The following is a 27,513-nucleotide window of genomic DNA, read 5'->3' as shown; positions in this document are numbered from 1 at the left end:
AAGAAAGAAGCTCCTGCAATAAGTAAGCATGGAACATGTCTGAATAATAAGGACAAAAATTGCTTGGTTCTTTAAAGCACGTTAATTATAAGTTTAGTATAAGATAAAAAATAAAATAAACAGAAGCACAAACATATGATGGGATTTTGTATACTAGTACGAAGATCCTGTGACTATTAGTTTGGGTTAATTATATTCAAACCAGACTCATTTATTTTATCGAAGGTTCATTACTCAATGTGGTACCTAACACCTTGCCTAAAAGTAATTTGGCTCGTTAAATTTTCATAGATTTTGACAAAATATTAACTTTGACCATTTGACAAAAATATAAAAATTTCAAAAAACTTGAACCACACACTTTGTCTGAAATTTTTTTATTGAATACATAACAATTTTGAAAACACTTATTTTTGATAATTGAGAAGCTTAATATTTCCTTAATAATATACTGTTTTTAAAACGTTCAGCAGAGTTATTTCCCTGTATTGTTATGAACCACCTTAAACGTTTTCGAAAAGTCTATTACTCATCGCTATTCCCGTAGACATACGCTTTGAACACAATTTGCACATGTTTTTTTTTCCGTCTCAAAGACGCAATAAGACAGGACTATATGCCTAGTTATCCGACAAATAACATACATCAAATGCCAAGTCTTGGTCATCTTCCGCTCTTAAACATTTCTATCTAAAAATCTAACTAATGACTGCAGTTTTTCCGACACTGTCGTCTTATACTTCCTAATGTATCATTTTTGGTATTACTTCAAACTATTTAGATGTATATATCAGTTAGATTTTAACCAATTACTCCACATTTTAGTTTAGAAATCTTTCGTTTTTACGAACGTTGGATAATGATGTCAGTGTTTTGTCGTTATTGTTTGGGGTGAATTCTTATGGTGTAAAATTGTTTTGACTAATGTGTTAATGAATGCTGAGGGATTAATGGAACGTCTTACATAAAAAAAAAGAAAATGGAATTAATAAAAATAGAAAGTCATTGTGAATTTACTGTGTTTATTTTTTAATATATTTTTTTATGTAGTTGCCTGTAAATAATATTAATCATTTTGAAATTGAAATTACAAAATTTGTTTAATAATGTACCCGAAATAAGTACAGCATTTTATTTTACTTTAGTAGGATGCTGTGAATCTGTTCATTGTCCTGAACTCGTGCAACTAAAACATCCAGCTACTTCATTTATTTTCCAATCACGTATAATTAGTGGATAAAAATGCCATTATGTCGTAATAAATTTACTCAAGTACAAATAAGCTATCAGTTGTAACTTTCCATCCCACACTTCGTTAAATGTTCTTCTTTGGAAGATAAAATCCATTCACTGGATGCAATTATAATGGCTGATATATATTCAATATATTTCAATTACAAAATGGCATGTAGGTATTAATTAACCTATTACGACTGTCGTTCTCAATCGGAAATAACCTTTAGGCTTTGGAAATTCAAATTCCAACTTACAATAGCCATATTTTTCTATATTTTTCCAATGTTTATTTAGAAGTTTAAATAACAAAAATCAAATCCCTTATGAAATCATAGGTTGTACTTTTTTATATTTCCTGAAAAATTATAAAACCAATTTCTGCAACTATCTTATAATTGGGGCTAATCTTGGCAGTTCAAGGTTGGACCGCTATTATTTCTTATTGTTATGGTCTTTTGTTTCAACACAATTGTTCAGTTGTGTTGTTTTTTTTTTATTTATTTTTTTAATTATAATTTTTTTTACCAAAATACGTCACCTACATTACTAGTACTACCTACTGGCTGATGAGGGATATTTTTTTTCAAAAAAAAAAACAAAAAACAGTAAAACCACTTATTAGGAAACGATAAAGCCTGAAAAAAAGTCATTGATAATCGCGAAGTTTTATCACTATGACCTTATTCTGTTGTACACAAATTTAAAAAGTGATGGAAAGTCTCTCTGATTTACATTTGCTTTATTAAAGTTATCCCGACTCGTGATAACGACCAGAGGTCAAATGAAATTGCCAATGTCCTTCTTACTTACATCAGACGTGATAAAAGTGTCAAATAACTTTACTCATTATCTGTCTAAGATCATAACATCCAGTGTTCATACATCATAGATATCAAGGATGGGACCATCTCAAAGGACATTTCAGTAAACCAACTGATAATCATAATATCTTGTCCACAAAGATTCATGTTCATTGCAGTAAAATCATTTATTTAAGCCAATCTTTATGCATCAAACGAAACTCTTCCAGTCAGGATTTGCTGTTTAGAATTACACATGTATTGCACACCAGATTTTGTTTCCAGAGTAAAACAATAAAATGTTGACTAGTTTCGGCATTTTTGTTTAGTGTCAGTTTCGTCAGTATTTGTATGAGTAGTTGTAACCTAATTTCAAAGTTTCTTTAGTATAACTAAATGCACTATTGTTTTTATCACACCAACGATGTACTTTTGGCAAATTAATTGCATCGAAACAAACGTTAAGGTTATAGAATTAAAATTCTGTACTTTAACTTCTCCAATTTCACTCTGTTAAAACCCTTTGGTTCCATACACCTATTGATCATCAATTCAATTATATCAAATCCCGATAAAAAGGGACATTTGATTAAATCCCATTTGTATGATATTCTATTTTAACCTTTTGTTACAATGCATGGCATTTGAGTATAATTTGTTTTGAAGTTGAAAGGCATAAAGCTTCTTAAAAGTAAACTTCAATTTTTATGTAATTATTATGTAACATTGAAGAATGATATCAACCTATACGGTATGGGTTTTCTCTCATTGTTGAAGGTCGTAGTGTTGCCTATGGTTGCTTACATCCACTTTATTCATATTTTTGGTGGATAGTTGTTTCATTGGCACAGATCTGCTGTTAATGTTACAGAATTACACCATAGTTTTCAGTTTCAATTAGACTGTAAAATGCTTTTAATCTAATCCATGTTAGTTTGACATTTATTATCAATTGTACTTTTATAGCTTATTATACAATATAGGTTTTGCTCATTGTTTAAGGTATGGTGACCTTTAGTTTTTTTACGTCATCACGCTTCAGACTTAAGGGATATATCGTCGGCAACTATGTCACATCTTTTTTTTTTATCAAATAGAATAAAGAATAAACATGAAACTTAAAATCTTCAAAGGTAAGACCATATGATTGTAAATTTAAAAGAAAAACAAGTGGTAAAAAGCTTATCAAAGCCAATAGTTCCAATTAAAGACGGATTACTAAGAGAAAAACTCTAATCGAATCCAAGTTTTATATTTTTATCAATGTTAAAAATCATGGGTAATAGCTTTATTGTACGCAAGTGCTGCTCTTTTGCAGGGCACGTTAATTGATTTTTTTTATGGATAAATAAAAAAGAAATGTTGTCTGGTACCCAGACTGTGACATAAACAAAGCCTGTAGGTAATTATAGTCTTAACAAAGACAAACATTCCAATGTGTTAATATGTCAATCAATTATCTTTTTATCAATACTCTACAGAAAATATTTTAAGAATGCGTACAAAGGGAAGTAACTCGACATTTTTTGTATTTTTTCCAATTCCGACATGAAGCGTAAACACATTAATACTTTGCGCATTGTTGGTATTCATGCTGTTGTCAAAGTTGTTTTTAAAGCAATGTCTTGGTCTATACTTTTATTTTTGTTAAATCTTCAATACATATTATGATGTTCAAAATTTCAAAAGACAATGCATATATTTAACAAAACTTATGCTTTTTATCTGGAAATAAAAACCGACAGCAATGCATGCATTTGTTTTCTTTTTGAAAACTTTATGTGCAGCGGCAAATATTTCATAGGTACAGTGGGCACGAATTCGTTAAATATAAGGGGCGAGGATAAGACACACATGGTCATTGTGTTTTCATTTAAATTGGATAAGTATGAGTATGTGTGGTTTGACCATAAACCAATAAAAATATTGCAAACTATATATCTTTAAGGTCCAAATATTGAACTATGTTGTGACTGCACAGTCCAGTATACGAAATAGACCCAATGTATTTTTTTTTTATTTCAACTTTGAGTGTATGCATTATTGGATGGGATGATACGGCAATTCGCTGACGAATAACGAACATATCATAATGTATTGGAAAAAAAGATGTACCACTAACTTTTTTTGTGATTAAGATATAAAATAATAAACCCAATGGCATCATATTTGTGTAAACAGATGTGGAATTAAAATACGTAGTTTAGCAACCGAATTAAAGAAAAAAAATAGTGTATTATGCGCCGAGAGATTGATACAAATAACTAGAAAGGAAGCTATCAGAAACTGCAAGGAAATACGGTAAGAGTTCGGAATTCTTTCCCTCAGGAATTTTTGTTCCAAAACTTATTAATTTTATTTATGAAGGAGTCTTGTTTTTTTTATGAAATCATAGTTGCAATTGCAATATATCAGTCAATATTCTGAAATCATCATTTTTGAGACATTCTTTTAACAATTGCCTGAATTTAGACTCTTTCATAATTTAAATCTCGAAAGACAAATAAATAAAAAAACTGCAGCAAAGGTGTGAGTAAGAAACTTTTCATATACAGCATATTCCTTAATGACAGGCATATGTCACAATTTGTAATTTATGTTTCCATCTCAATCTTTCAAATGTTTTCTCCATATAATAAATGTACTTTTCAATTCTGCCTCGAACGAATAGATAACATTTATACCTGCAAAATAGTATGCAAGGTTACCGGCATTTCCTGTTTGTTAATTACTAGTAGCCTAAATGATTATGATATTAATATAGTTTGCTTCAAATCTAATTAATATTTTAAAAGATGTCTAAAATTCTTTTTTTGAAAATTTCAAATAATTCATACATTTTTTTAATTTTTGAACACCTAACAGGTCCAAACTCTAAAACATCAAAAAACTACTTTCCTTCTGCTGTGTTATTATATGTATTGCCGTATATTAGTATGTCCTAGAATCTTGACCTTTACGATATTAAAACTCAGATGTCCTTGGGTTGACAATATCTCGGTACAATGTATTGTAAAAGAAAATATTGACTAATATGTGTAATGAAAACAGCTGCATATGACAAGTTCAGTTGATACATTTTGTACTCAGTCGATAAGTGGCTCTAAATGCAATAAAACAATGTAAATTTAAGATGACCCGATTTTTGTGACTTTTACAAAATAAACTGTAGGATCCTGCTAGATACAAATCTGTGTGAAATGTTCAAATTGAAGTATTTCGTGTTTAGAATGTACAGAAAGAAAAGAATGATATTGGCTTATGCATTTGGTCTCATACGGACGATAAAGCCATATAATGATAAAATTTACAAAATTTCGTTTGTTTAACTTTTTTAATAAATTTTGAGTTATAGAGCCTCGAACTCATTGTTCATCAATAATTCATATGCAATATTTTGTATCAATTTTATTTCATTGTAATTCAAGCATTTTTATTCTTCTTTCACGGATACGTCATTAGCAATATGATTTTTTTTTAATAGATTTGTGCGTCAAAGTAGGTCTAAACCCATGTAATGGGTAGAAAATTATAGTGCATTTTCCGCGTTATTGATTGGTTATGGCGTTTACTTAGTACTAATACAATATTTACTTTGAAATCGTAACAATTTTCAGACCAATTGCCGATGAAAAATTCCATTTGTTTTTTAATCATGTTCTATTTCCTGGTGTCATCTTGCAAACTGAATTGTAAAGTCAACTAAAACGAGATTAAACGAGATTTAATTGAGATCGTGTTTATAAACCTGGGTACAAATTAATATATCAATTGTTCCGTATTTCCCATGGGAATTTTAGGAAAAGTGTACTTCTAACATGTGGAGATTGATTCCATATAAAAGTTGAATACCGCAGGACAAATCAGGGTTGTATGGTACATGTATGATAGGGAATAGGAACTGATAATAAGTCTGATTGCTGTTTACAATCATAACTTTGAAAAGCTAGTTTATCGTAAGTGAAAGATTTTTTTAAATATCAAGGAAATACATTAATAAAAATAATATAGCATTATAATCAGGTATTAAGATGTTATAATTTTGTGACTATGCAAGAGAAAAAATATTGACCACGGTTTACATTAAGTATTGAGAACTTGCATTATAACAAAATATGATGGATTGTGGCAAACAACTTCAATGATTTTGATATGATTTGTTTTGTTTTGCAACCATCATTAATCCCGAAATTTTGGAGAAAAATGTCTTTTTTATTACCTTTTTTAACCATCATTTCGTACCACACAATCGAACTTGATTCTAAAAGTCATTTTTATATTATTATTATGAGTTTTGTCTGTTTGCTTAGATATAGGAAGATGTGGTATGAGTGTCAATGAGACAACTCTACATCCAAGTAACAATTTATAAAAGTAAACCATTTTAGAATAAGGTACGGCCTTCAACACGGAGGCAAAACTCACACCGAACAGCAAGTAATAAAGGGTTATGTCTATAAATTAAATTAAGAATGGGAAATTTCCAGGTAAAAATATTGATATTTATAGGAAAACAATCAGTTATTTTGTGTCATTCAATCCTGTGCATTATACATTACTTACTCATATTTCCTTCAAATGTATGATGTGAATATATCAATTGGCTATCAAGTCTCACCAATCACCGTTTCAAAGCTGTAGATTATGTGTGCTAGATATTTGCAAGCATTGTGCGAGATGAAAAACAGCTTTTAAAAATTGTTTAATGACATTGTGTTATTAATTAGCAGTATAATGATTGTTTATGTAGTTTTTGCCTCCAATCACATGCAATTTTCCGATATACATGTGCATGTACATAAGACATTTATAACATATTTTTTTTCTTCAATTTCCTGTGAAATGTTCCATGTTTCGTGTTGTGATATCATGACGAGACTAATGAGAGTCATACGTCATGCTTCTTCAGAATTCTCTGTTCAGTTTTAAATTCCTTAAAATCTAAGAATGGCTTCCTCTTGTTAAGTGGGAAATATCTTGCACGTTTTATTCAGAACCTGGTCTTATCTTCAGACAATGTTTACTTAACTTGTATCACGGTCATGATTCTGGTGCTATGGTAGAGAATATTGATGTGAAAAAAATATATAGTTTTGCTGAGAGTTAGCTCGCATTAACCATAATCTTCTTCTTCAGTACTGAAAGAATAATCAATATGAATTCCTTATAATGACATTGAGCAGATTAACACATCCTTGATATTCCACAGGCAATTTTAGGAAATGAAAATAAACCGTCTAGAGCACAGGCTCTTAAAGGTATCTAGGACAAATATTTCATAGACAAGTGTCTGTGGTCTACAGACTGAACTTCTGAAGATTTTTTTCTTCATCTGATTTTGCTTTGACTTTTGTGTCCTAAAATATAATGATAAATATTGTGGTTATATCCTTTCAGCTTTAAGGTACGGGATATTAAAAGGTTTAAGTATAACATTGGATTCTATGATAATAACCTACAAGGAAATCAATCAAAAACAATAAGTAAACGAAAGATAAACAACACGACCAAAAAAACGACAAGTAGACATTCTATTTAAAAACAAACCAAAACAGAAACAGGTAGAACTCACGTGGTCCGGGGAGGGGGCAGCATTTCTTGCTCCACTAATGATTCCTGTTGTGTCGTTTTCTTCTCTTTAAATTGTTTAACGCTTTAGTTGTTGTTGAGTTTACTGCTAAAACATTTGAAAAGCCCATACATGGTACGGTTTTCAACCATTTGTTTGTTTTCAGACAAAAATAAATGTACTGACGCTATTTCTGTGTAGAGGAATATTTGTTCTTTTGCTGACGGAAACACCCACTTTTGTTATTGTTATTGAATAAACGGGTTATGTATGATAATAAGTAACCGAGTAAATTTATTCAAGAAACATTTGAAGTACGCTCAGAAATTGGTCTCCTATATGTTTTCCATTACCTCATAGTCGGTACCGCTACTGTTTTACAGTAAGTTCATGGCAGTACCATCACGTACATTTTGTAGTTATATACCACAATATCATGGTTGCAACAACTCTTGGTAAAGTTAAAGATGTTGTGTTCAGACTTTTGGGTGCTTATGCTCACAACCATACCATATCTATCGGTCTGTGTAACCGTTTAGTATAGATATATCGACATTTTGGTACTACTTTTGTATTTTTATTTTCACTTTTGCTTATATTATTTGTCTATAAGTCTTTTTGTGTTTCTTTGTTACATATATGACGTGGCTCTGTACTTATATATTTTGTCATTGTATTATTGTGGTATTGTAAATGTTTGTATTCTTGTCTTATATTTTTGCAAATATTCTTTGTTTATATGCCTTTTTTGTGTTTCTGTGTTACATATTAGTTTGTTTTATAGTGATTAAGATTATAACACAATATTAACTACTGTGTGCCTTTTTTTTTTAACACTAAATGGAAGTTATTTAGTAGGATAGAAAATATACTTTTCTTTTTTTTAAAGTCGAAATGTTGAAAAATTTTAATTTTAGAAAAAATAGAAAAAAATGCACAACAGCTTCTGTAAAGTGTTAATGACATCTTGGTTTAATTTCTTGTAATTGATTTAGGTGTACCTGCAGACCGAAAATACACTCTCAATGTTCATTAGCTCTGTCAACGCTACAAAAACTATTGATATGTGTCGACAGATAAGAACAGACGATATTCGATGTACCCAAAACACCATGTCAAGTACAAACATGAAAGAGAACTTATATGATTGATACATTTTGTATTTGTCAGACATTTATTCATCTACCGTTCCTTTATTAGTGAGTCAACATATAAGTTGCTTGCTAACTCTATGTATTAACTCTATGTAGTTCTTTGTTGAATATTTAGATTTTTTTCAAAGTTGCAAAATTACTCGATTCTCTATTTGATTTTTCGTATTAATAGAATACATGTATTTATCTTCCAATACTTTCTTTTCAGATTTCACAGCTGAAAATGGATTCGTGGTCACGTGACAGAAATATGAAAAGCCCAATCCCTGATCTTGTTGTTGTTCCTGAAATTGAGGAGCACCAGACAGATCCTCTAAGTCCAGATATGCTCTCGTTACCAAGCAACATATGGCTAACACCAAGAAGTTCCGGGTCATCTGCTGCACAGAGGGCAAGCAGTATTACATCTTCCATTTTTGATTTATCTGCAGAAGCAGAACAACTTGAAAAATCTCTAAAAGACAATAATTGTTTCAAAACACAAAAAATTCTCGAATTACATCATCACAAATTTCCACTGCATTTTCAAGTCGATCGGTTTCATCATGACAAATCAATGTCAGAACCCGCTAGAAGCAGACGACCAAGCAGTAGGATAAGTCAAGAAGGTGATTTTAATTTTCGGAAGAGTCCAACTTTTCTTGATATTTTCGATCATGATAGACGAGAAAGCGTGACCCCTGAAGCAGATATTCCATCTATTTTTAAAACAACTCTTCATGTAGCAGTAAGATCTAATTCTGTCGAAGTAATTAAACTTTTGTTGAAATACGGTATTGATCCAAATTTTCCGACTACCAATTTGATGCATGTTGCTTCAAAAGGAAACAACATTATTGACTGGAAGCGAGCTAATGTCCGCCATTCTTATATTTCTCATCATAACGTCGAAATAGATTACCACGATGATCACAATTTTTTCCAAAGATATCACTGTAGAGAAACGCCAAATATAACAATTTCTACCGATGATAGCACTACATTCCACCATCACGACCCTCATTCTTCCAATAATAGTTCATTTGATTTGTTATCATTTTACAATCAAGAGGAACTCAATAATTTACCGCCTTTATATTCTGCTGTTGTTTTTGGTAAAATTCAAATTGCTCGTTTATTATTGCAACATAAAGCAGATCCGTGTATTCAAGATGCGTTAGGAAATTCTCCACTTCACTTAGCAGTGACTAAGCAATTTTTCAATTTAAATATTGCCAGGGAATTGTTAAAATACGGTGCAAGTATTTATCTGCAGAATAATGAAGGAATTTCGTCGTTTAATTATTATTCAGAACTGCGACAAGAACAGCTGACTTTAGTTGATTCAATTTTGAACGGGAAATCAGTTTATGTATTGGGAGATTCAATTGCTCACAGAGAAGATATTTGCATCCATGGCGGTGTGCAAAGACTACTAAAAAGATTGAATAACTCGGATCACAAATCGTTAACCAAAGACAAGAAATCTCGTTCTCATGGTGGAACTGCTAGCGATTTACTCAGCGAAATGCGAGAAAGGCTTTCATCCGGTGGATCCAGCAACCGAAGCAGTAAGAGCAAACACCAGTCGACAATAATAGAAGACCCAGACTTAGACAGCGATATATCACTTGTAAGTATTATTACTTGATAATCATTATGTCTGCCTTTCCTTCTTTAATGGTGTGCGTGATTTTTTTATCCATTTGAAAACGGAATTGGAATAGCCTTTTATTTTTCGAGAATAGTTATTATTTATCTGCAAGCCATCAATTACTGCCAAGAAGTCATCAGAGATGGTTTCCTTGTCTACGTTTTGCATCTGAAAAAATATTATGAAATATAAGTATTTATATGGAAATATGGAAATTTTGTTTCTCTTTTCCTTCTATCTTAATGCGATACAAAAAGGTTGACAGAACATCATTTTGTTAAATTTGAAAAAGGGGTCCATTGAATACATTATAATTGCAATACAAATAATGTAATTAAAACCTCAATTAAGAAAGCAAAATAAATACAAAAAAAATGTTAACATGAGGTAAATTTTGTGGATACATTAAATTCAAAACAGATAGAATGAAATTCAAAACAGTGTGGGTGTGGCCATTGATTGACTCATTAAATTTATCCATTGACTTGGACAATTTAGGTGAACTTTTGTATGTAACGACCACTGCTCACTATGTACTTTTTAAAGACACTTAAACTATGGGGTCACCAAAGGTTCTCAACACCTTAATAAAGTAATTCGAAAAATTAATCAGAAATAACACGATGTTTTGATTTATATCAATTATATAAATCAAAACATAAAGGTTATTCCTGATTAATTTTTCGAATTATTTTATAATTAAAGGCGTTAAGAAACCTTTGGTGACCCCACAGTTTAAATGTCTATCGTAGGTACGTCGTGAACAGTGGTCGTAACAGACAAACGTTCACGTAAATTGTCCCAGTCAATGGATGAATTTAATGTGTCAATCAATGGCCACAGCCACACTGTTTTGAATTTCATTCTATGCAAAAACTGACTATGTGACAACAAGGACATTCTGTGTAAAGAAGCAACTTAGTAAAAAAGGTTTAATGCATCTTCGCTGTTTTGATGAAGTCAGTGTATCTCAATCCATAGAACAAATGCACAAAATACCTCAGCAAAAGTTAATTAACTATTTGTTTAATTTTAATATTTGGACGCGTTACATTTGTAATGTTTACTAATATACCATACCGAAACTTGGAGAGACTGAGAAAATGGTATTTCCGATTTGATAGAAATGTTAACAAGCTTCTGCAGCCAAATGTAAGGGAAACGATTACGAAATAAATTTGAGAATCGAAATGGCGAATATGTCAAAGACAGTGCTTTACATATTGGCATGGAGATATTACTTTGGAGTCCCAGACAATCTACAATTTTTGTAACATGTTTGTGTTGCCGCATTAGTTGGAAATTGTATCATTAGTAGCATATATTAAGAAATGCTTTTTTTTTTTTTTAATAAATTCATATTTAAATAAAAGTTCAATAAGGGTAACAAAAACAATTTTAGAATTCTTTCTCTACTAAAAATTAAATTGATTATACGTCAACAAGACAGCAACCCAACGACACAGAATCAAGACATGGAATGGACAAGGTCTTAAATAATAAATGACCGTTTCTCACAAACAGTTGGTAACAATTTGGACCATTTCTTGTAGTATCTGCAAGCTTCATGCATGATAATGGCAATAACTATATTTTTGGAAAAGAAGAAGGGAAACGCGTATCAATTCGCCTTTTCAGAATCTAAAGAATCATGGGTAATTTCATTGTGCCAAAATGAAAATAACGTCACCTCATTGGTCGAATTTCCATTTGTTTATGACATTTTTAACCAATCACGACGTTTTGGTCAGGGTACATTTTTGAAAATATTACCCAGGATGCATTAGATTCTGAAACGGCGAATTGTTTACGTTCCTGTAACTAATTGCTTGAAGTTGTCAACGGTTTTTGTCGTTGATCTTCTTGACAAAATCACACACAGTAAATTTAATTATTCAATCATAAATAACAGTTCATTTAGTGAATCAGATAATTCAATATACTACAAATCTAGAGGATGTTCCGAATTGATTTTTACGACATCTAGAATAATTGTCATTTGACTGTCTGTGTAACCAGAATAACATCTTTAATCAGTATATAAATGCTCAAGAATTGATAATCGTGCTACAGCAGAATATCCCCTTCATATACACACAATAGAACTAATGAACTTCCAACATTTTGCTGACAAATATGCAGCTTAAAGTTCTAATGATAAAGTAGTCTCCTTCTGTAAATTATATCATTTACTGTATTCTGGGTAATGGTGCGAGTGTTTTGAACAGATAACACTTTTACTGGGGCGGTTACACTTTTGTTGCTTCAAAGAATTGATTCTGACGGAGACATATATATACCTCTGATTATGATTTTAACATTTTAATGTTAATGAACACTATAAAAAAAAACTTATCTGCAGTTGGTATTTGGCTTGTTTTATTGGTGATTTTTTTTTACAGTGATAGTATTACAAATATCTTTTTATATTTATAATAGCAAAACATTTATTTAGCTTATTCTAGTGTAGATAGTTTTCACGAAAATATTTAAAATTGCTTTCATGATATTTAGTATAACAAAATAATTATCGCAACTTTTATTCTTGGAAGGAGTTTTATATCTATTACGAAATCACGTACAAAACTGGACCTTCAGCGGTTATTATATATATATTTGGATTGCACAACAAAATATATGATTTATAAAAGCAATCGTATAAGTTTATGAAATTAACTTGGTGAAACAAAACTATATATTATGTTCTTAATGTTGGTAAAGTAAGATGTTTTTGTGGCACCGGATCAAAATTTTAGTAAAATATTGAATAATTAATTTTGATATTTCATATCAAAACGTCAAAAATTGACGAAATACATATGAACGTATTAACATTGCACGACGGCACCGTAGTTATCCATGATTGTACTTCCAACTCTCAATGTTTAATGATTTAGAAAAAACCCGAATGCGATGATCCCCGTTAAATATTCTTATCGATGCTTGAATTGTGAAAACATTCGTTGCAATTATAAAACATATATGATAATCGTTCCAAATAAAGTCAACAGTTGTATACCGCTGTTCAAAAGTCATAAATCGATTGAGAGAAAAACAAATCCAAATTACAAACTAAAACCGAGGAAAACACATCAACTATAAGAGGAAAATTACGACATAACAGAACACAGACCTGCAACAAAAAACAAACAACAATGCAACATAAATAGAAACGAACTATTAGATAACAACTGCCAAACTACTGACTAGGTACATAACATTTTGAGTGGTATTTGCAGAACATATAGCTTTCAATGCTTCTGTCAAATTTCTCTCGACTAAGGCTCTGGAAATTTTCACCTGTCTCTGTAGAGGTATTTTTTTTGGCAAATACCAATTGCTTTCGTGTTTACTTCTAATATAGTAGTTTACTAATATATAGGTTAAGCTTTTTTAAGTTTGTCGTTTTACTTCAGACGTTGGTGAGCTATAAGTTTGCGAGAAGTTAAGTAGTAATGTTGTGTCAAAGCAAGATTAAATATGTGAGGCTTTTGTTTGGAAGTTTGCCCTTGTGATATATAATCCCAAAGTCATGAAAAAAGGATAAACGGAACAATTATATAAAATCATATGAAGAACTGACAATACTTAGCAATTCTTGAGTTATCTCAGTTGATAAATGTTCACCTTTATATGTGCTGAACAAATCTCAAGGGAAAATTAAATATCTCTTTAACTGCTGTTCCTGAAAATCATTGGTTGTCCTATGTTGTTGTTGATCATATCTGTTTTTCGTTTATTGTTTGTACATAAATCGTGCTGTTAGTTTTCTTATTTCAGTTATTTTACATTTGTCATTTCGGGGCTGCTCAGTGTTATAGCTTACTATAACTATATGGGTTTATTCAAAAACGTACGGTGACCTTAAGTTGTTCTCTTCTATGTTATTTGGTTTCTGGTGGAGAGTTTTCTCATTGACAATCATATATATAACAAGATGTGGTATGAGTGCCAATGTCACAACTCTCCATCCAAATCACAATTAGTAAAAATCAAACCCTTATAGGTCTTCAACACGGAGCCTTCACTTATCACATGTTCTTATTCCCAGATTCCTAGTCACTTTTTTACATTTATATCTTAGAATAGTATTGTCTATTATTGCTGCTGCTCACTTATTGGTGACAATAAACTACGAATGGGATTTTATACGACTGTCATTCAAGCGGGAAGTTAAGCTAGCTATAATACAAGGTTTAATCCACCATTTTCTACATAAGAAAACGCCTGTACATTGTCAGGTATCTGACTGTTGCTTTCCATTCCTTTGATGTGCTAGAGCTTTTGATTTTGCCATTTGTTATAGGACTTTCCGTTGTGAATTTTCCTTGGACTTTGTTATTTATTTTGTTTACTTTTTAGTACGAGTTTTTAGTCATATTTTGTAAGACATTTATGTTAAATGTTGGCACACTATTTTGTCCTATTTTGTCAGCAAGGCTAGGCTTAGTTTTCATCGGTTTAATATTATGAAACAATGCAAATTACTATAAAATACAGACCAAGTTCCAGTTTGGTTGCAGTTCTCTTGGTATGTCCCTGTATAACTTTATATGGTAACGGGGACATCATATGTGTTCCATGGACACATGTTCCTTCTTTTTTTTACGTAAACAGAGAAACCCGAAAAGTGGATAATATGTCAACAACTAATTCGAATCAGAAATAAAAGAGTTAATATTTTACAAAAGATTACAAAATCAATGCTTATCTGTTATCGTATTATTATACAAGTCAATATCTATGACCATGAACTCAATTGAAATGCTTACGACAAGGCTTGTTTTTTTGTCCAAATTTCCCTTATATAAATGTACTATTAGACTGTTGCTGCGCCCATTAGGAATGATAAATGAAAAATGTCAATAAGTAATTAGAAATAGATGATATTGTACGGTTATGTACTTTTGGTATATATGCTTGCTTCCAAAAATAGTAAAGTAATTGTCTGTCATTTACAGTGAAATCACTTTCGGTGTAAACCGGAAAAAAAAACGTTAACGTTTCTTCTCTACATTTAAATCTTGGATTTTGACTGCAGAAAAGGGAACAGATCCTGCTTACCCATCCAGAGCATTTCCTATTGTTGCTCGGGTTGCTGTTTCAACGGTCATCATTTTGTTTTGTAATATGTTTTTTATGAGACTGTTTTATAACATCGTCGTTTTACATGTTTTGCCATGTCATTGATGGACTTATGATGTTTCAGTGTCCATTTGGTTTCGTTAGTCTCGTTTGGACATTAACTTGTGCATTAGGGATAATTGTTACTTTCAGTTAAAGAAGTGTCGGATACATACTAGTATATACTATTTTATTTAAAACAATAAAATTTTAGTAATACTATATCGCTCTTAATATTCGTTAAAAAACTGAACTTCACGTTGTCAACAGTGGTCGATTATATCAAATAGCAAGAGATTTTATAAAATCGGCACCAATACAATATCAATATTATCCAGTTGTATTATACTTGCAGCACTTTAACTTAAAATGGCATTGACCATATTGAGTTATTAGTCATTTGAATGATTGGATATGTGATTTGACCTTCACTTGATCTTGAGATTTATTTGCAGAGTCGTAAGGGATTGTCTTTTGTCATCAATGTGATTGATGGTAATCAACATCAAAACAATATGTCTGTCTCCGACACATTAGTAAATATGAATTTCTTATCAGGATTGGTCACCAACCTTGTGAAATTATTCACAAATTAAGGAGACAATTGTACTGTTCAGCTGTGTTTGTATTGTATATCTGAAGTCGTAATAAGAAGCCAGTACTTCAGAACTGATGTGAAAATATGAAAATGGTAATATCAAACTTTGCAGTTACATAATTTTTGAAATTTGTTTTGAATTAAAGAATGTATCTCTTTCATGCAAAGCTCTGCATCCTTTTCCGGCTTTGTCCTTTTAGGTTTATAAGATATTATTTTTTTCAAATTACGGATGTTTATATATTTTGGCCTTGAGCATCACTGAAGAGACGTTTATTGTCGAAACACGCATCTGTTACAGCAACATTGTTACCGTTAATGTTAGAAAACAGGCAACGTTTTACTAAAAAGGAGGGTGGCTACTCAAGAACTTTCTGTATCCACGATCAAGATAAGAATTTTGTTCAACTCCATGTTTTTCTATTGTAGTTGTAAAAAAATAACCTTGAAAAATTCTTGAAGTTGCTGTACTGTTGTTTCACGTTGACCAAATGAAAACTTAGTAGACATGGATTGTGGAAAACCGTACGGTGACCTTCATTTGTTAGTTTATGTGTCATTTGGTCCCTGTGGAGAGTTGTCTCTTTGGCAATCATACCATAATATAGTTATAATAATTTGAGTGATTTCTTCATTTTGGAAATAGTCAATTATGAAAGTTCATTGGAATTAGAACAAAAGACGAAATGGTTGTAATCACTAGTATAAAACTAAAGCTCGGTATTCTGCGAAACACGCATTTCAACGACAAAAATCAGAAGAAGAAAAATTAGACATAACTTATATAATAAAGTAAATGATTTAAAATGCATTCCTGTTAGATTTCATATATTTCTTTTGGCTTATACATTTACCTAGAATATATCTTTGTTCGTGACAATTTTTTATGTTCGTTCATAAACAAATATAGTTCAAAGTGCAGAAACTGTTTACGGCATGATTTCGTACAATAAATAAGTGAGAAACTGTTTGTAGTTATATTCTGTAATTGTAGTACAATACTGTTAAAAGTATTTATATTTTAGAATTTAGTTTTATTCTGAACAATATTTTAGAATTTTGTTTTATTCTGAACAACTGAGAAGGTGAGGTAAAGGGTCTACTGTATTTTTCTCAACAACAGAGTAAGTTCAGTAACTATTTGCTGTTTTTTTCGGAACAACAAAAAAATTTAGCATCATTCATAGCTGTGTCATCTCCCCCACCTTGAGCCCCTTCTATGCGACTCTGTATTCCACAAATAGCCGAATTCAGAGGACAACTTTCGCTCCAACCACCATATGTGCCAAATTTTCCATGTCCAGGGGGGATGTCTAGGTCAAAATCAACTTCCTGTGCAAATTCGCGACATTTAAATCTAGCCCAGTTTGCAGCAGTATCATCAAGTCCGTGCTGAAATACGAATTATATGATCTCTTTAGCATAAATCTTACAAATGACCACTAGAAAGTTCAATTTGTCATCAATAAATGCAATCATCTTTGTCAGGATCAAGACCAAATGGAACTTGACAATGGTTTTTCTTTCCAGGTGCATAACGGCGGCTGCCAAAAGTAAAGCAGGAACGCATAACAAAAGTTTTTTGTTGGGTTCACCAGCAAAGTAGTCAGAATCTTTTTGTTGACATGACCTCACATTGATATGATTAAAATTATAAATTAACTGATTATAAACATTGAAATTTCCGAAATTAAGGATTTTCTACCCTTGGAATAGATTACCTCAGCTGTACTTGGCAAAACCTTCGGAATGTCGGGTCCTGAATGCTCTTTTACTGATCTTATCACCTTTCCTGATTTGGACGTCAGTGTTGATTTTTTTGCAGACGAAAAGCACCTCTGGCGAACACAATTTTAATTCTGGTATCCATGGTGGTTTTCTTAGTTTACTATGTTGTGTTTTGCGGAATGTTTGTTTGTTCATCTATTCTTTTGTCCTTGCATTGTGTTGTCCGTTTTCTATTGACCTTATTATTTTTGGTTGCCCCTTTATTTCTTCTTACTTATTAGAGCAGGGTCTGCTTAACTCATCCGGAGCACCACTAGTTTATGACAGGGTTTGTGTTGCTCGTTCTTTGTTTTTATATGTTGTTTTGTTTACTGTTGTTTGTTTGTTTGCTTTTTTTCCAAGGCTTGTCAGTTTACTTTCGACTATATGCGTTTGAATGTCCCTTTGGTATCCTTCGCCTCTATTTTATTGCAGTTTATTTACACAAGGCGAAGACTAGTGAAAATTTGTTTTTCGACATATTTGATTTTTTTTATTGAATACAGAAATTCCAACGATAAGCTTTATTTTGTCCTTTAGACATGTCAAATTGGTTCTAAAGTACATGTATACATAATATATAATATTACCTGATTAGGTTCCACTTGAAGTGAAACGGCATTCAGGAAAAGTCGAGTTTGATTAACATTCTGGCACTGTTTTTCGCCGATCCAACTACCCCATTGTCCTTCTCCTGACTCTATGTATCCAGCGTAGTGAGGACCATCCAATGTTTCACATTTTAACAATATTGCGTTTAAAGCAGTGTCATCCAGGCCCTGTTGGTAACTTTCTATCTGCAATGTTTATACCATGTAGTTGCATTTCTTTTTAGGGGGATGCTTAATTGTTAAAATTGCCTTTTTATCAGTAATTTGCCTTTGCTTTATATCAAGAATTTTTAAATAATCCATAAAAAAATTAATTGGTTAAAACAAGGATTTGTATATATACTATACACTTCCTTCGATAAAATCAACCTTTTTCTTAATTCGTTTTAAAACCGTATCAGTTTGACTTGTTTGGTTTTCCTTGTTTTTGTTATTTGTATTATTAAGAAAGAAATAGAAGAATGTATTTGTGGAGTATTATGATAGGAGAGATTATAGAAAACGTTGAAACACAAAATAAAATATTACTGTTTAATGTTAGTAGTTCTTGGCCTAACTAACCATTTGAAGTTAAGTTTTCATTCTATAATGTAGAAAATGTTTGCGTACGTGTAGAATTTTGATGTGTATACTAGTATAAAAATGCAAATTGAATACTGGTGCTTGAAGAAAACAATATCAATATAACAATATCAATATGCATGATTCGTTAAATAGAAATTTATTTTTTATTTGGAATCAATTTTACCTACATTCGTTTATGTCTTGTAGAGTTCAGAAAAAGGTGAAATTATCTCAACAAACCTTACAAAAAAAATTAAAAAATAGGTAAAGTTCTTTTGGATTGCAAAATGCAATAATGTAATTTTAAATCAAAATGAGGACATCATTTGAGCAAACAAATTACTTGTGAAGAATATTTGTGTTATAAATAAGCTCACTAACCTTCAAATTAAACCCGACTGCGTATGCCCCTTCTGCACAGTAATGAGGAGGATGCCACTCCCCCCAATGTCCACCATTCCCTGCTGTTAGAACTTTTACAACCTTCCGTGGGGCGTCATGGTCTATAAGAAATCCTTCATTCCAACACAATAAAAGTACGGCAACAAAATACTTAAGACCCATTGTAACAATATATTCTTATCTAAAGATTTAATCTTGACATTGTAAGATGATAAAAATTAAAAGATAAGTCACACTTTTAAAATGTAAGAAAATATAATGATTTTCATGTCAACAGGAGAAGTGGGTATTTATGGCTGATCTTTGAATATTTCTGCTAATCCATTCGAACACAAAACTCAGACAAAAAACCTTAAGCTCTTCAGAAATGCATTTTTTACTAAAATCAAAAAGAATGCATGATACTCTAGGGCCGTAATTTTTTTTAGCAAGAGGCATAGGCGGTAGTAAATAAGGTAGAGGTCTGAGGCCTTGTGAGCCCGCAATATGATGTAACCACATACATGCCTCTGTATGATTTACGTTGCCTTAAAGAAATATACGAATTTCCGTTATTCTTTTTTTGCTGTTTTCAAGCGCAAGCGTATGTTTTAGGATGTTTTCATCCTAATATAAGTTCATTCTGTGCCATACACTGATCTACGAGGTGTCACATTCAAAGTAGTGGACAATGTAGAAACATATGAATTGTTTATTTAAGAATTCCTTTTTGTCTTTTTTTTATATGAATTTAGTTGAATAATAAAGTCAACAGTAGTATACCGCTGTTCGAAATTCATAAATCGATTGAGAAAAAAACAAATCCGGGTTACAAACTAAAACTGAGGTAAACGCATCAAATATAAGAGGAGAACTACAACACAACAGAAATAATAGTACAACATTAAATTATTTAAATGTAACACACACAGAAACAAACTATAATATAATGGCCATTTTCCTGACTTGGTACAGGACACAACACATTCAACACAAAACTGTCGAAAGGCCCTGTAAATCTCTCCCTTCCCCATGTTAAGCTTCATTCCATTTTTATATATTTTACTGACATTGACTGAACATTGGAAAGAAAAGACATGCATACAGGTCAATTTAGAAGGTTCAACCAAAACAAAACAATTTTAATATTTTCTGACACTGAACTTAAAAGTTTATTGTATATTTATAAAAGTTATGGAGATAGGAATGTTAAGAAAAGTATATATATGCTCTCAAATTAGGATGAAAATGCAGACACTCGTTTAAGTGTGTCATTATAGTTCTGTTGGGGGCCATTTGCAATCTTTCATTTTGCAATTGTGTGCAAAACTATAATAAATATCATTTAAAGTGAAACGAAACTCCATTCGGAATAGTTTATGGTATTCATTTGTAATGGAAAAATAAATACTATTTATTGACTTCTAAATTTGGAAACGAAAGAACTGCTTAGGAAATAAACTTCAGTCCGGAAGATAAAAGGAAGGCGCTTTAATTTTGTTCTTTTTGCGTGAAGGTAAAATACCTGTATTGATTTGTTAAATGTTTAATTAATTTGATGATCAAAAGAAAACATTCTAATTTGTGTTATCGATTTTTGTGAAATTGGTCATTATAAGAGGCGCTTAATGGTGCAACGAGAGATGCAATTTTATATTTCCTAAAATGTTTCTAAAGAACATGCAAGTATGTATGTGTTTGCGTTTCAATGGCTCCATTTATAAAATAAATAATAAACCTCAAATCAATTCGATCGAAAGCCTGCAACTTAAAAACAAATCGAGGGAAACTATTGAATCCGTGACACTTTCCACTGATTGAAAATAAAGGAAAGAGGGTAAAATACGTACAAAATTAAGTTAACCATACTCTCACCCTTCCACATGTTTATCTTCAAGTTCTTAAACATTTTTAAATCAACAACAAAAAATATTCTGATACATTTTGCAAAATGGATTGTGCGAACTGACAATAAAACGTTCCAATTAAATCCCCATCTATTAACAGGTATTGTATATGCTAAGCATCTATATCGATGTAATACATTGAACACCTGTAGATTCAGTTCTAATATATGAATTGCTATAGCAATGCAATGCAATATATCAAATGTATGTATCAAAGATATAACAACTGGATTAAAGAAATGATTGTCGGTGACCTTTTATCAAATCAATTGATTTTACCAGACTGACAATGATCGGCTTTTCAGCTTGTTTTAGCAGTAGGAATATCGACTTTCCGATGTGTGTTATAATATCCCAACACGAAGATGCCGTTTTAATTGGTATGCTTTAAGCTGTGTATGTGATAATTTTCATGTGTTGCGGCAATTTCTTCCATTAACAGACTCGTCTAACGATTTAAGGTAAGATGTTTTGTTTTTGAATTGCGCCATCTTTGTTGATTATAAATGTTGATTAAGCAATCCAAAGTTGACTGCATCGTGTAATCGATGTATTCGTTTAATGACAAATTATATCTAGGAGCAGAAATATGCATCAATTACGCAACAAAAAAAGGTGCACAGATCTTATAATGTGTGATAAAAAAAAACTAAACGTATGATTTTGATGATTTCAATAAGAAAAAAATTAAAATTTTATGAAATATTAACCCAAGAGAAAAATAAATCGGAATCGAAGGAGTAATTTAATAAATAAAGACCATTGTTTGTGATGAAACAAACATATGCAGTAATGTCGAGTCGTATATAGAAAGTTACATGTACAGACTTCATGGACAAAACTAATGTTTATACATGTGTACCTAGGATCGACTTACATTATAAATATTATTTGTCTTTCAAGCCTTGATGTTACTAGCAACTTTAATAATCTGTTGGTACACAATAAATATTTTGACAGACAACTTTGATATAGTATGTTGGTATATAATATTGACTTCAATATATGTATCTCTATCTAAGAAACAAATATTTGCACCCTGTCAGCAGAAGATGCAAGGCCGTTTTGTCTAGCAATGCTAAATCTGTCCAGAAAAGCAGTATCAGTTTTGAAAAACATTATTATCAGTCTTTACTAGACGTCCAGAAATTGACTTCTCTACTAAGAATGCCTGTTTTAACCAAAAATTTAAAAACAAATCGGTATACTATTATAATTTTTGTAAAGGGGCCAGATGATGTCCGCCTTCGAGTGTGGAAGTTTTCTCAGTGTGTTGAAGACCCATTGGTGGCTTTAGGCTGTTTTCTGCTGTTTGGTCGGATTGTTGTCGCTTTGAGATATTCTCCGTTTTCAATTTTACGTTTCCCTTTTCACCAGCAAGCTAGCCTAGTATTGTCTGCATATTATATCTATATCTGTTTGCCGAGGTGTGCGAAAAGATGCCAATGATTTAATTTTTTTTATTTTACCGTGTAGTTTCCCGTCGATTTTTGTTAAAATTTGCTCAGATGTGAAATCTAAAGAATATAAAGAAGATTGGAAAAACTGTTTTTTTTTCGTTTTTGACAGGTGAAGGGGATGAGAAAAGGCAGTACCCGAACAATGAAAGCTATATTTCACATAGCTCAAATGGGCATAGTCAAGGACGCCTCCGGGTGCGGGAACTTCTCGCTGCATTGAAGACCTATTGGTGACCTTCTGCTGTTGTTTTTTCTATGGTCGGGTTGTTGTCTCTTTGACACATTCCCCATTTCCATTCTCAATTTTATAGTGCAGTCTATGATGTTAATGATGGACTGAATTTTTCGGCACTCCCTTGACACCATTTGCGAGTTGCTTGAGGAAACGATGATAGTCCGTCGGAAGGGGGCGATAAATGGCTGACCCTTGCTAAGCCGTATCTCTTGCACGTAAAAGACACCCTTGTAGATTTCGAAAAAGAGCAGGCTAATGCCGCTACAAGACAGCACTCGCACCTGCAAAGTGGAAAAGGATTATTATAAGTTGCAAAACTTGTTTCCATATCCACTATCAATAAAATATGTTTAAACTAATGATTTCAACAGCTTCAGTTCAAATTGTATGTATAGGGAAGTCAACGATATCATTTTTGGAATGCATGTAAAATATAGATCTATCTGAAATTGAGTTTAAAAAAGTATAAATATAAACTGAGAGCTACATATTCTTAAAAAAACACTATTTTGCATTTCGATAATTTTCCCTTTATAATATTATCATAATTTTTCGGTTTACAAGTTTTTACTGTGAAAATGTATAAATCTTACAATTCTTTGCCAAATTTAAGTTAGATATGATTTGATTGGTCTAGATCTGTGAGGTATGATATACTTCATCGTCATAAAAGACACACTTCAGAGTATTTCAAAATGAAATTACTGATAAAAGCTTTGTTGCTCGATAGTAATTTCTTGGGAATATTGTTTAGTTCTTGTTAATCCTGTTTTCTATTCTAACAGGATTAAGTATGTTAAGATTTATCTAAACGCCTTGATTGGATATTGCTTTATCCCGTCAGGAACATATTTCCTTGTATTCACTTCATATAGGTGTATTTTAATATTTAAGATATAATTGCTTTCAATAGTTTAGTGTTTATGTTTCCCGTTAGAGACGTTTGAAAATGGATTTCATCTCTAAAACAATAAAATTATCTTTTACTATCGAATATTTTCCTTGGTTAATTTATGAGCTGTTTATTTATCAGCTCACTAGTCACCTAAACACTCAAGGAAGTGTCAAAAGGCTAATGAGTCATGTTTTCTCGGTACTGTTTTGTTGTATTTTTTTTTTCTGTTATCGGCTTCAATCTGATATCCAACATTATTTTTTATCTTTTCTTTGTGTATTCAAGATTATTCGTTGTTTTTGTACGAATTTATTTTTATATTTAATTGTTAGTTTTCTTAGAATCGGAGTGTCCTAGTAAAAAATAAATAGAGGAACGTCTTGATTACTTTTGAAATGAAACGATACTGGTCGTAGTTTAATGTTGGTATCGGTTAGACATAAATAAAAAAAAATCATCTAAAAAGAAAGTATCAACTCATGAACAGTTACAGACTTAGTCCAGCCCAGGCCTCAGAGACTCATTTAAAAAAAAATAGTTGTTGTCACTGACAAAAAAAAGTCACTGAGGCCAGGGCTGGACTATTACAGACTATAAGAGAAAATGTGTTTATTATACACGGACTTTTAAAGAAATGGCCAATTATATAAAAGTAATTACCTTAGCTGTATTTGGCAAAAACTTTTAGAAACTTTTGGTCCTCCATGCTCTTCAACTTCGTACTTTATTTGACCTTTCAATTTTTTTTTTTGGATTGGAGCGTCTTTCATAGACGAAACCCTCGTCTGGCGCAAGTACTAAATTTCAATCCTGGAATCTATGATGAGTTTATTTAACTATCATGGATAAACTCAGTGGCTCCAATTACCTTTAAATTGTGGTGGTTCTTTCACTGGCTGTTTCATCTGCTTTCCGCAGTCAGGATACATTTCGTTTCAAAGAAATTTCGCAAGAAGTACTGCTGACATACTTGTAATTAATCTCGATTGGAAACCAGGAATTGTTTAAATATTGAAGTCAATGAATAATTTACAATATGCTATTCCCAGAAGTTCAACATAGCTCTGTATCAGCAAATAATGATTTTAAACTTTCATTAAATTATTGAAGTCGAGATTTGGATTCAGATTTTTTTCTCATATTTGCTTAAAAATACAATGACGATTTTTAAAAGTACACACGTTGGACATGTTAACACTTATCTTCCTCATACATGTACAAGTCCTTATCCGTATTTGGTTATATTTTGGGTCCTTTTGGTTTGATAAGCTCTTGTCTTCCACCGGTATATAGTTTTTTTAACTATTTTTTCGTCATTCATTACCGAAGAGACTTTTATTGTCAAAATACGCATCTGGTGCAGTAAAGGGTGTACCGTTAATGTTATTATACTTGAAAAATGGCATAGTAATGAAGTGGATTTGATAACCAAAATAAAACTCATCAAAGTTACCAGGCTTTAAATTGTGTACACAAGACGCATGTTTTGTCTACAAATATAAATATATCTTTGCAAATGTCGTCATTAATTTTGTGGAGCATGTTTTCCTGATAGACATTTACCAAAATATCGTGAATTTGTTTTGTTTTTTTTTTTTTTTTTACCTTTATCATACATATATTTATTGCTGTTATTTTTAAAAAATCAAAATATTTTCAATAATAAATTTACTAAATTATCGGTTTATGAATTGGTAAAATTTTACTGACTAAATATCGGTTCCAACTTCCTCAGTCAAAGTCAATCTTAGATGGATTTGACTATAATTTGTAAGTCCTTTTGATATAGTCTTATTAGTCATACCGCTCTTCAACTGGTTTGGTTTTGATTCCGATCCTCGGCTTTCAGTTTTTTGCACTCCAGAAAGGCGCTTTGGATGCATTCGATTTATATAATTTATATAATGTTCATTTCAATTTAATTTTCAAAATGAACAGAATAGTACACTTTCACCATTTGCAAATGCCGAGAGAACACTTCAATACGTCATAAAATAAATAATTTTGAAGATAATTTAATCTAATGTGAGTTATATCATCCAAAGAGTACACTAAAACTATCAATATTGGTTAACAGGGTGCTGAACAATGAAAATCAAGTTAAAGTCCTTAGCAGCCATATTTTCAATTTGATGTGAACTAAAATTGAATTACCAGTCTCGCTAACTGAAAATGAACTTAAAACGCATTACACTCTGGGGCAAGTATGGCATTGGGTAGTTTTGCTGCTTAGTTTATACCCTTTTGGTTATAATACGTTCACACTGACGTTAAAAAATCAGATTTCTCAGACTTTTGGTTATAATGCGTTCACACTGACGTTAAAAAGATAAGATTTCTCAGACTTTTGGTTATAATGCGTTCACACTGACGTTAAAAAGATAAGATTTCTCAGACTTTTGGTTATAATGCGTTCACACTGACGTTAAAGAGATAAGATTTCTCAGACTTTTGGTTATAATACGTTCACACTGACGTTAAAAAGATAAGATTTCTCAGACTTTTGGTTATAATGCGTTCACACTGACGTTAAAAAGATAAGATTTCTCAGACTTTTGGTTATAATACGTTCACACTGACGTTAAAAAGATAAGATTTCTCAGACTTTTGGTTATTTGCGTTCACACTGACGTTAAAAAGATAAGATTTCTCAGACTATTAGTCATGTGTATGACGAATGAAGGATATACCAGAATCATATGTTAATGCACGAAAATCATATCATATCATTTTTTTAATATCGAGTTTTGTTAATCTAGTAAAACGTATCAACTAACAGCACCAACAATACTTTATCCAGATTAATACAATTGTTAAAAGTACATTCAATATTGAAGCTTTTAATTAAACACATATTGCATATTTTTAAAGTATAAATTTAATATTTGCATTCTGTGCTATTTTTAAAGAGGTCATATAGAATATGAAGCATCGACCATGCCTAAGGGAAATACATTTGTACTCTTAACAGTGCTGGAAATGTACAAAATGTTATGACAGTCACAGTGCTACAGTTGCTTAATACCACTTCATATTAACTCTTATTGAAAGTTGTCTTCTTGGCAAGCATATCATGTATCCTCGACAATATACTTTACGAAGCTTGAAACTATTTCCAAAGTTTTTACTGCTCTAAACGTATTTTTTTTTTATCCGAAAAATTATATATTTTCACAACCGGGCCATCCAAATGTCTGTCGTGAATTGTTAGTGTGCTAAGAGATTTGTATGTGTAACCTGCATGTATACATGATAACAAAATAATTTGTCTGTAGCAAATCTTTAAACGAACTTTTTGCAATTGATAACTTTTAAAGATGTTGTATGTGGACGCCGTAATAAAAAGAATCGAGGAGAAAAATTAATCACACATTTTACCGAGAGAGAGAGAGAGAGAACAAAATTAATATTTGACATTCAAAGATCCGTTCGGAATAGATTTTTAACGTTTAATAATTTAAAATGTCAAAATAGATTTCAATTCAACAATAAAATGAAACAATTCCGTAGTTATATAATATATAATTACGTAATTTAAAACCAATTCCAACACCTACCCGACATGTTTTTCTTCAATGA

At 31.4% G+C, this 27,513-nt stretch overlaps 1 protein-coding gene and 1 long non-coding RNA gene across 4 annotated transcripts in view; one reads left to right on the top strand and one right to left on the bottom strand.

Annotated features, from left to right (window-relative positions):
- The first annotated feature begins 10,129 nt into the window (after positions 1 to 10,129).
- LOC143072991 (1-phosphatidylinositol 4,5-bisphosphate phosphodiesterase epsilon-1-like) overlaps positions 10,130 to 27,513 on the top strand; it is a 139,184-nt gene continuing 121,800 nt past the window's right edge. The window contains exon 1 of one of the 3 annotated variants that reach the window (XM_076248195.1): positions 10,130 to 10,371. In XM_076248195.1, the coding sequence (XP_076104310.1) occupies positions 10,267 to 10,371 (105 nt within the window). In that variant the 5' untranslated portion in view covers positions 10,130 to 10,266. Of the gene's footprint in view, positions 10,372 to 21,658; positions 21,806 to 27,513 lie in introns of those variants that run through there. The other 2 variants (XM_076248197.1, XM_076248198.1) reach the window with 2 other exon arrangements.
- LOC143072990 (uncharacterized) lies at positions 17,240 to 19,632 on the bottom strand. The gene is made up of 3 exons (XR_012977367.1): positions 19,438 to 19,632; positions 18,472 to 18,678; positions 17,240 to 17,506 (listed from the first exon to the last, which is right to left on the bottom strand). It is a non-coding gene; the product is annotated as an uncharacterized LOC143072990 (long non-coding RNA).

The sequence above is a fragment of the Mytilus galloprovincialis genome, chromosome 4 (genome assembly GCF_965363235.1).
Source record: "Mytilus galloprovincialis chromosome 4, xbMytGall1.hap1.1, whole genome shotgun sequence".
Lineage (NCBI taxonomy): Eukaryota > Metazoa > Mollusca > Bivalvia > Mytilida > Mytilidae > Mytilus > Mytilus galloprovincialis.
The sequence above is the reverse complement of the archived record's forward strand: the minus strand, read 5'-3'. Positions and strand labels throughout refer to the sequence as shown.